Genomic DNA, 11,512 nt, shown 5'->3' on the forward strand with positions numbered 1-11,512 from the left:
ACCAACCCTAGTTCGCTCATATTCTAATAGTTGTTCAAAGTAAAAGCCTTCTACGAAGAGCATCCCAACCCAAAAGATTTGGTACAGGCCTTAACCTTAATTCACGCTCAGACTATACATTATACGAGAAGGATACGCTGTTTACAAGCTTTTTGGGCCAAGCAAGAAGTTGTTTATATCATGGCCAATGGCCTCTCAATTGCAATGTCATTTAGGCAGTGATTCTTTTCCTTTTTTTCCGGTTTGAAAAATGATTAATTCATCAAGCTGCATTTTATCTTAAATGTAAGGAAATTTTGACCAAACAGTTTTATTACGAACCAAAATGTTTACTTACAAATCCTCATAAAATGTTTATGAAATTGAAATTTTTGTTGTAAAAACCCGGCGTCGCGTGGCGTCGAATTCGATGGTATGTATGTGGTACAAAGAAGACTTTGGTTGCATTATATATGTACAAGTAGAAACTGTCCTCGCTGCTTCCTATTCGACCAAATCAACTTGAGGTCAAGTATTCCGAAAGAAAAAGACGGGATAACTTCCAACTCCGACGTGTGACCTTCCCCGAAAAATCTTAATTTTAATTTCAAGTGAAAGCTATAGTGTTTCTCACCCAACTGAATGTGGCCAAATATAATTTGCATCGGTAAACTCTAGGATTGAAGTGATAGCGTCAATTAAACGATCAATTGTATGATTTGCGCTTCTTTCAAAATACACCGTGTGCAAGGATGAACCCTAGTTGAAAATACTACCATCGTTTATACTGATGATCAGCAGTTTAACCTTCCATCAATAACAAAACTGACGATTAATCCTGCATAATTCACCTCATCAAAACAAAATTCATGCACATTCTAAAATGACATTGCAATTACTAACGAGTCTTTGGCAAACAAGCAAACTAACCAACATGCTCTCGGCCTGCCAATTAGCTACTAACAGAAATTCCTGGTAACCCTTCCCCGACTGCTATAAACTCCAAGACATGCCTTTTAGTTAACTTCGTGATTCAAATAAGTCAAGTGGATGATCAAATTGGAAGGTTCACCTTAAGGGACAACCTCTTCCACCAATTTGTCAGTCTAGCTGGACTGATTTCAGGCATTCTCATATCAGACATCAATTGTTGCAGTATCTCATCCCTTTCTATTTTGGCTCGATATCATTTGAGTCAGACGATTCAAAATTCTAAAGATATAGTCGATTGTTCTTCAGCTTGTATAATATTTTCCTATTGGCGTTTATGATGACCAAATGCACAGAGAATAAAGACTTATTACAAGAAGTTTATGCTTACCAAATAAAGAAACAGCACTTTTAAATCCATGAATATCCAGCCTTGCTTTATTTGAAAACAAATGGTAAAGATGATGCCATTTGATTCTGAACAGAAATGCGGAAGAAGTTTACTGTTAACACTCTAATTCAAATTTCAATTTCAGGGAGAGATGGGAGACAACCCTTAATCACTACATTAGATACATGGAAAATGCCTAGATAGTTAACTGCATAGCAGAGCAAAGCACACAACCAAAACATAATAAAGCAGATCATATCAATTGGATTTTGCCAATTCATAATCAAACTCCTAAGCACAACTCAGCAAAGCATTTCTTTACCTGACAGCCCTTGCTTGCATCCATCTATATAAAAAGGGTACCATTATCACATTTTTAAAAAGAGGTGGTAGAGGGAGCCACAAGTTCCCGCCACACAGAACTCTCATCACAAAGAGGGGCGATACATATCGAAGTCAAACACAAATTTACAAATCAAATTCATTTCATCCATTTTCAAGACTCTAGACCATACACTTCCAGAGCAAACAACACACAATCCAGGTAATAATATGAAAAGGGCATACACTTCCACGAGATGCATTACAACTGTGGAAAGCACAGAATCAGAAAATTGCAGCTTGCAGTGTCTCTGAATTAAAACAAAAAACAAAAACAACGGGTTTAAACAAGACGATTTTGGGAAAACAGTAAGTCAGAACTTAATACTCTTTCAAGCACAAAATAAGAACTTAAAGAGAAAGAAACAGTCCTTGTATATTGTAGCATATATGATAAGACGCAGAAAATTAAACATGAGCAAATACCACCAGCAAATTGAGTTAAATTATTATTTACATCCAGAAGAAAATGGAAAAAAATGAAAACAGATCTCAATTTCTTCTTAGAATCGTCTACTAAACTAATAAACAAACAAAAGCAAGTAAATAAATTACAAATACAAAAAGAAAAAGGAAAAATGAGAAGGGGAAGAGGGTTGTAATAGCAGAAACAGTGATACCGATTCGAATCAATGGGAGACCGAATTATCTCCACCAGAACCGGAAGCTCCGGCTGCACTGATAGTCACAGTTCGCTTCTGCCTCTTCTCCTCATATTCAGGGTCATCGGTGGGCAGCTCGAACCGGCAAACCGGGCAAGAATTCCTGGAACTCAGCCAAGGCACAATGCAATCACCGTGGTACCCATGCCCACATGGCAGCTTTTTCGACACTTCACCAACATTCACCATATCCTTGCATATGGCGCACACTAAGGCCTCATCCTCCGACGCAATTTTGACCGTCGGTAACTCAGATACGGCGTTTTTGGACGCCGGTGGAGCCCCTCTCCTTCCAGCGTTATCACTTTCAGCCAAGGTCTGCAACAAAGCCTCATAGCCAGCTGCGTCCACGTAATCCTCGGGATTGCCGATATATCGGTCCGATTCGGGTACCTCAAGCCGGAACTCGATCGAGTTGTCCTCCAGTCCCATCAAGATCTCAGCCCAGTCCAGAATCCGGTTCCTCCCGGTCCTTGCTCGGGTCGCAATGTCTCGGATGCGGAGACGAAGCACATCGCGACGACGTCGTCTCACGTCTTGTTCATCGGTCTCTTGCTGATCCTCCTGGTTCTCTTCATCGTCGTTATCCGATCTATCTTCTTCGTCTTCTACTTCCTCCCCGGCTTCTTCATTTTCCTCACCTCCTTGGTTGTGAAACTCAACACTGTGCGCATCGTCTTCGTCCTCGTCGTTGTCCCACCCGTCCATCTCAATCCTGAAGAAATCATCCTCGGGCAAAGGATTTTGTGGCAGCGGTGGTGGAGCGTCCTCTTCACGCGCCGCTTGAGCTATTAAACGGAGCACCTGGAGGAAGGGAGAGCCGAAAGTCGGGTCGTCAACCTGATCCGTCGATTCAGATGGAGGATCCGACTGTGCATACGACACAGCCGGTATCGACTCGACGAAACCGTTCTTGCACTCCTGGCAGATGATGTCCGGCAGATTGGCGAGGGTTTCGATGGACACGCGTTTGTTGCAGTGGTAGCACCAGTACTGCAGCGTCTCCGTCTCCGCCTCCGGCACAGATCGTGGTGGCGACTGAGATGGAGTTTCAGCCATTGCGTGTCGGTTTTGAAGATGTCCGATACGGCCAAGAAAGACCTTGTACGACAAACGAAAGAAGAAGGAGCGGAGAAAGTGGGGGCTGCAGATTAGATTCTTGAGGACCTGTACGCCGAGAGTGTCAATTGTGTACGGGAAACGCTTTGGTGTTGCTGGGTGGTTGCTTGCCTTGCGTTTTGAGCCGTTGGATGGAGTGTAATTTGATGATGTAAATTGGACAACAATGTTCGACCCAAACAAATTTTTGGACAAAACAATTAGCGGTCTATATGGGCGTAGAAGGTGGTTGGTACCGTAAATGCAATAACTAATAAGAGAGAAATGGAATTTGACCCCAAAAAAAAAAAAAAAAAAAAAAAAAGAGAAAGGGTTTTTCAATAAGATGAGTGAGTGTAACAAAGTAAACAAACCAACAAACCCTAAAATGTTCATTCTTTAATATATAAAAAACCTAATTATATCACCCCTCGCTCAGTATAAAGAATACGCAAAATATATGATTTTAGCAATAAAAAATGTATATAAAATTTAAAAAAACAACAAACCATTGAAAATTAATAAAAGTGAATTCAATACCAAATTAACAATTTTTAGTGGTAAAAAATATCGCAATACGCACGGTAGGGAAAGCGCCTTTGACCACATTTGAACTCTTTTTTTTTTTTTGGTTTGTTTTTGTCCAAAGGTAGAGTTAGGACCCCGTTTAGGATTGTGTTTTGTTTTAGTTTTTTTCCCTAAAACATGCTTCGCTTTAAAGTTAAGCAGTCTAAAATATTTGGTAAAAATAAAATATCTTGATTATTTTAAAAGTAGTAGCCTTTTGACAGCATCTTTTAAAAGCAAGTTCTCTGTTGCTTTTCAAAGCTACTTTCAAAAGAAGCATAGATGAGTGTTTAATGAATTTTTTAATTCTCAAAATAACATCATTAATTTTTTAAAATGACACCACCTTCACCTCCACATCCAACTCAACCAACAGCACCGCAACTGCCACTGACACTACCACAAAATCCTCATCTGCCACCACCACCATCACAACCACTTCCTCTTCAACCTCCACCACCTCCACCGTCATCTCCACCACCACCACTACCACCACATGATTAGTGCATAACACTTCAACATGATGTCTATTTTAGTTATTATTCACAATTACAATAGATTTATATTAAAATTTACCAAACAATTTTGAGAGTGCTTTTTGTACTAACAACACTTTAAAAATATTGTTTACCAAACATAGAGCTGCTTTATTTTACAGTTAATTATTTTTAAATCACATCATAAGCAACTTTTTTTTTTAGGGTAATGATTTCCCCACTCCAATTTTATCCACTTACACTCCTTTTTTAGTTATAAAATAGAATGTAAATGGATAAAATTGAAGTGGAGAAATCACCACTCTTTTTTAAAAGTGACAACAATCACAAACTGACCATACATTACCACTGACCTTCCTTGGGCTATATAGCCAAGCCCAACCTTGGAAACAAATTTTTTTACAACATATAATAATTTTAATTTTTTACATTTTAGTCCAACCCAACGAGATTTGGCATATAATTTCTTCAATTTTTATTGTGAGCTAGTGCTAGGGATGATTTTCGGAAAGATTGGATGGGAATTAGGGGATTCTAATTCCATTCCAAAAAAAATCTTAATGAAAATTATATTCCAATTCTGTTTCAAAATACTTCGGAGTTTCAATACCCATTCCAATTCGAAAAGCTCTGAATCTTTGGAATATTTCGGAACTTACATATTTCGTGTTTTTTTTTTGAAAATTTTCAGAAACTAGTTCAAAATTCTAAACATGCCCAACCATTTGAAGGATTTAAATTGACTCAAAGTTGAAAACTCATACCATAAGCTTGGAAAACTATTATATGCTAGTACTTAGAAATTGTTATACTATATAAAATAACTTGTCTATGTTTATTTGGTTATCAAATTATATTTAGTTCAACATAAAATTAGTAATTGTGTGTAGTACAAGCTTGAAACCCCAATATATTTCGGAATTCAAAATTTGTTGGAATCTCTAGATTCAATCCAATAATTTTTATCGGAATTTTCGGATTTCGAAACTTTCAGATGTCAAAATTGATTTGGATTTGTCAAAATCGGAAATTTTCAAAATAAAATCGGTTGGAATCGGATTTTTCAATCCAACTTGCACCCCTAGCTAGTGCACAAAAGTTATATTTTCCAATTCTAATAATGTCACATCTAACAAATTATAGTATAGTTGTTCATGGGTTGTATTAGTTTTTCTTTCTTTGTTGACAAAATATTAGGCCACTCCTTCCAAAATACCCTTGATTTGTTATGTAAATAGTAAATATTTTAGCATAAGTTTAGTGTCACTATCATACCAATTCATTGTTGGTCGGTTGGTATTTATTTTTCCCTCAAATTATCCGGCACTGAATAAATAGTGCGAGATGTGAGTGGACAAATGAGTCACTCACATTGCATATATACACCATTTGTTCCGCCCTAGAGGAAAACATGAAAAAGTAGTTAATTTCTCATCCATAAGTCTCATTTCTCATGAATCAAACGGGAGCTTGGTAGTAGTGGCTTTGTTTTTGGGAAAAACTTTCCACTTTGTCTAGCAGGGAAGTAAATCGAATGGAAGCATGGCGTGATTACATCTAATCCGAGTTGACATTGGAGATCAGGACAGGATTTGCCATCACCAGACTGACTCACCCGCGAATGTATATGTTCCTGTTTTAACAAAAAATTTAGTACAATCTTATATCTTAACACTCGTAGAAAAGTGAAAAAAAAGAAGAAGAAGATCCGATTATGGTCGGCTGTGACTAAAATGACCAGACAATGGAACCATGGCCACCGTCATGTTTTGAAATGGGAGATGTTTTAAGTAATGTAATTTTGTTGGGACAAATGTTCTTTTATTTATTTGTTTATTGGAGGGAAAACAAACAAAGCTTAATTTACAACAGACTCTTGCAGTTCCCAACTGTTAATTAGAGAGAGAAGTGTGAGCCCAATATTTATTTATAAGTATAACACACAATTGCATTACCTTGTCCGCATTAATTATTTATACACAATCATATTCCTCACTCGATCCAAAAAGCAAAACCCTCCATGTACGTCGTTCGTAGATAAACGCAAACACATCAACACATCAACGCATCAGCACATCAACACATCAACACATCAACGACCGAGAAAGAGATATTTTACCCACTTCAAGATTCCTGCTATCAATTTAACGACGAGCCGTAGCTGAGTTGGTGCGGGAGCCTAAGCCGGACCTCAGAAGCCGACGACTGGACAGCGACACCATGCCAGCAAATACCACCCTTGCACATGTCGTGGACATGAACAGAATGGTCGCGCCGGATTGCATACGTGGCTTTACGGGACACGTCCCACGTCAGAGTCGCAATCAGGATAAGGCACACAACGATGGTGGACACGATTAGCACAAAGCCACCACTGAAGCTCTGACCAAACACCACCCCATACGCCTTGATCCCTGTGATCACTGCCACGTAGATCGTCGTCAAGTTCCCAGCCACTGCATCAGAAACGGCCATCTGCCTCAGCCCGCCTTGTTGAGAATGAGATAATAGAATTGAGAGACACTGATCTGCTAATTATTAGCTCTTTGACAAGTCTGGGGTGGCGGCTATTTAAAAGAGAAATGAAAGGGAGTCCACTTTTAAAAGAGAATCAATCAAAATTTAAAGGTTGCTTCTGCTAAACGCAAATCTGGACTGCTTTTGGAGGAAAATATTGAAAACTTGGAAAGGGTTTTAAGTCAAGAATGCGTCTTCTTGGGAATGTTGGGAGTTTATTTAAAAGGATCAAAACGCAGTCGTATGGATGTATCTCAAATCTGATCAGTCAGCTCAGCTGTCATCTGATCTGCTGTCATGGTGGCAAATGTTGAATGTTGAGCTTATCTTCAGTTTTTGGGCGTTTCTTGCAAGGGAAAGTGGAAGGTATCATCTTTGTTGTCGTACATTCGCCTATTTTTTAATCAAACAAGATGATACCACGTGTCAACTTCTTTCTCTCTTTTTGAGATATGGTAGCTTTTTACTTGGTTGTCCTTGTACCAGACTTGCCAAACAATCTATTTTGAGTTATGTTAGGCAGTACAACGACGTCGTTGGCTGCACAACGTGCTTCTCATCTTGTTTGTCAATCTTCTTGTATATTTCTCCGAAGCTACAATGACATTGGCCCACCTGATTTTTAGAGGGAGAGTTTTGGAAGTAAAATTGAATTGAGGACTTAATAATAAAGATTGGTGGATGAGAAACTCAAATGTAAGCATGACATGGCTCGGAGCAATTCACACCAAATTATATTTTGCTTGGATAGTTGTTGTTTGCTTAAAGTCTCCTCCTCCCTTTTTTTTTAATTATGAAGTTGGATTAAAGTGTATAAGTGCGATGGTGAATATTATAGGCCTATTGGATGGTGGTGACCAAACTCTTCTACTAGGGCTAGGGGCCAACAAAAAGGGAAGGGAAAATAAGCCCCGAGATGCAACGAATATCTTGTGCATTGATCTTCTAAGGTCTTTATTTTTATTTTTTATGTTTATTGAATATCTTGTACATTGATCTTCTAAGGTCTGGTACTTGATCATACACCTTGCATAATCAGATGCAACGAATTCAAGCTTGGACATGGATGAATGTGTACCACTCTCGAAAGGCTTAAAGGGCTGGCAATATTTGAGATCCAAAGGAGGCATCGACCGAAGCAGGGTTCAAAGTATTTCATCTTTATCGGATTCAGTTTCATAAAATTAACCAAGCCTATGGGGTTGGGGAGTGTGTGGTGGCACTGACTGACCCCTAACCAGGTAAAATAGTAAGTGAAATGCTTATTAAGAGTCAAACTTTGGTGTCAATGGGTCTAGCACAGTTAAAAAAAGTCTTGATTTGTATATTATTGGTCACTGAATCAAATTTTCATGGCATATTAAGAAACTCTCTTCTTTTATAGTTTAAATTATCGCTTATATTAAAAAAAAAAGTCAAACCTTGGTTCATTATCGCTCATAGTTGACAACCTCATTTAAACTCCTTAACTAAATTAAAATGATTTATTATCTCATAATTAAATCAAAAAAGGAGCACTGCATTTGTATGTATTTATAACTCATGCCGTCCGACTGGTAACTCCAGCCAGCAAAAAGAAATAATACAGATGTGTTATAAAGAAATGAAGCTCACATATGTAAAACTAGATGGCAATTAGTCAAAAGATGAAGATAAAGCTAGAAGGTATTAGTCAAAAGATGGGATAATGATGTTGGGAAGAAATCATTATGTCTCCCTTAAAAAGCCATTTGCTTTGCCTATAAATAGGCATTATATTTGCTTGTAAACATATACGGAAGAAAGAAGAGAATAGAGGGAAGAAAGAAGAGAATAGAGTCAGAGTCAGGGAGAAGAGAAAGAGTGGAATTTATCTGAGGAGAAATTCTGTCAGTGTAAACACCACAAAGAGAAATATAACTCCACTCCCAATATTACAGTGGTACTTCTCATCCTCTGATTATTCTAGTTTTATAACAAGATGCTATATATCATTGTTCCTACACAGAACTTCATTCTGCTCCAAGATTATAAATAAATAAATCAAATAGAATGTATATCCATAACAAAATTTCCCCCTCCAACCCATACTCATTTTGGGACCACAAAGATTAGGCGTAAAACAAACATTAGAGTGAAATATAAGCGACATTCTTTGTATTATATTGCAATTACTTTAATTATTCTCCTCTACCCACCCTACAAACTATAAAAAGAAAATAAAAAATATGCGACATTAAACAACGGCTATTCTTTTAGACTATTTGAGAAACAATAGCTGTGCGTCCAGATATGGCTGGTTAGAACCATTTATTGTATCGATTTTATTTGTTTGATAAACCACGGATGCATTGGCGGATTGAGGATTGTGACCTCATAGGGTCATAGTATAAAAGTGTCGAAATTTTTCTAAGAAGAAAATAACACTATAAAAAAAATATATAGTACTTCTATTCATAATTCATGGCAAAACTAGCAATACAAACTACAATTGTCAATATTTCATTGTTGAGGCCCAAAAAATCTACAGATGGGCTCAAATATATTTCTAGCCCAATACGACACCTAACTTGGGAAGAAACTAGACTTGAGTACGCAAGAGTTCGTCATATGTGCTTGCACATGTGCCACGCCAAGCAAATATGCAACACGCCACGCATAAAGGTCGTAACAAGCCCGTAAAATACACTAGCTCCATGAACCCGTGCTTATTATCCTGTCGAGTGCCATTTGGCCCTGTCATAGCCCATTACAATATGGCAAAGCTCAAGCATAAGCATGCCAAATAACATGCAATGCCAAGCAGAAAATATTTATCTTGGCGCCAAGCCACGTTACAAGCTTAAGTGGGCTCAAGCCACGCAAATGCTTAGGGCTTGCTGAGCGGGTTGTGGTATGGATGGTTACGAGTATTCACGAGGCCCATTGATAGTCCAAGGAGTGGAAGTTTTGGGCTACTTGGGAGCACCAAAACTGAAGCCCATTTCTTAAGCCCAAACATATGATCTTGCTCAATCGATCTTGCTCTTGCACTTCAATTACCCCAATTAGACGAACTATTCGTTAATAATTTTCTAGGGCTTAGAACATTAATTTAGGATATCAATTTCATTAAAATTATAAAGGATATATCAATTAAGGGATGGGGTTTGGGAGGGTTAACTATTGGGTGAGGATTTGTTGGGGTTAGGGTTGGAGAGTAATCTAATTAGGGGAAGAGGTTCGATAGGGTTAACTATCGGGTATGGGTTGGACGGGGAAATGTTGGGTCTTTTTTTAAAGGCATGGCCCAAAACTGCAAGTGCATTGTTTTGGCCATGTTATTTTCAAAACATTACATGGCTAAAATGACGTCGTTTTGCCCATGCAGTTATAAATAAATAATAAAAAATTTCGTAGAGCACGCAGCACAACGCTGATGTTGCGGTTACATTCAGTCGAGCATCTGGTGTGCAGCTGCAAGGGGTCACACCACCAGCTCAGGAGGACCTCCAAACCTATTTCCATGGCTTCCAAGAGGTCGCGCAACCCCACTATGGCTCTACCACTGATTATATGGGATTAAATATCGAGTACCAATCCAGCCCAACTCTCAACAAATGGCTTCATTAAAGGCATGTTTACTTATCTGGAAAGGCAATGAGAAGAACAAGAGTCTCATTCCTGACCACTCTTTTGTTTACTTGCATGTTGGGAATGAAAAGTGATGCAAGGCCCACATATAATCATGACTTTGATTCCTGATATAAGGGCAATGGCATTTAAGATGGGAGAATTGGTATCGTTGGGCATGGATGAATCGGAATGGATATTTTTCTACCCAAATTGCCCTCATATAGTTTGTTAAAAAAAAAAAAAAAAAAAAAGTTTATGCCATTTTCTTTGAACATAAATATATTTAACTCAATTGTATATATTTAGATATACTAGGAAGTAAGAATTAAACTTATAAAACATGATTATTTTTACAAAGCTTCAAAAATAAAATAAAATTAGAGAACTTGAACAACAATGAAAAAAATAGAGAACTTTTCTCATGTATTTTTTTTTTTGGTTTAAAACAAAAAAATTTATCATTTGAAAATTTGTGTGAGTAGTTGAACAATTTGGTATTGGATTTGTTTTGCAAGGGCATTTTGGTAATCAAAATGATTCTGATTCTGATTCTTAACAATAATAAATAGTTTTAATGAGAATCCGTTTTGTTTTCATTCTAATTCATGACAGTTAGTAAATAACTTAATTGGAATGCTTGACTTCAATTCCTGAATGCTCTAATTCATGTTTATCCTGATTCTTGATTAGTAAACATGCCTAATTGCTTCATAAAACAGAGTACCTATATTAACCTCTATGTTTTATTGAAAAGAGATATTAAATTTGAATATTCCTTTTCTATATTTTGTTATATATATATATATTTTTTTTTTTAAAAAAACACTCTATACTGAAGTGAGAAGCTACTTAAATCTTTTTTTTTTTTTTTAAATCAAGGAAAGATAACTTTATTG

The 11,512-nt window shown here is 37.4% G+C and overlaps 2 protein-coding genes across 2 annotated transcripts; both read right to left on the minus strand.

Moving 5' to 3' along the window:
• Window positions 1-2,086: 2,086 nt before the first annotated feature.
• LOC117616052 (E3 ubiquitin-protein ligase CIP8) lies at window positions 2,087-3,681 on the minus strand. The gene has a single exon (XM_034345254.1). The coding sequence runs from the start codon at window positions 3,400-3,402 to the stop codon at window positions 2,311-2,313; it is 1,092 nt and encodes a 363-aa protein (XP_034201145.1). The 5' UTR covers window positions 3,403-3,681; the 3' UTR covers window positions 2,087-2,310.
• A 2,623-nt stretch (window positions 3,682-6,304) lies between these two features.
• On the minus strand, window positions 6,305-7,040 carry LOC117616466 (the record flags this gene model as incomplete). The annotated part of the gene is made up of 1 exon (XM_034345794.1): window positions 6,305-7,040. A coding segment is annotated over one exon (396 nt), but the record flags the coding sequence as incomplete, so codon positions are not given.
• Between the last annotated feature and the right edge of the window lie 4,472 nt (window positions 7,041-11,512).

This window comes from Prunus dulcis, chromosome 1, assembly GCF_902201215.1.
Source record: "Prunus dulcis chromosome 1, ALMONDv2, whole genome shotgun sequence".
NCBI lineage: Eukaryota > Viridiplantae > Streptophyta > Magnoliopsida > Rosales > Rosaceae > Prunus > Prunus dulcis.

What these genes read in the sequence shown, in the direction of transcription:
- LOC117616052 (XM_034345254.1), bottom strand. Translation starts at nt 3,402, where the DNA reads ATGGCTGAAACTCCATCTCAGTCGCCACCACGATCTGTGCCGGAGGCG.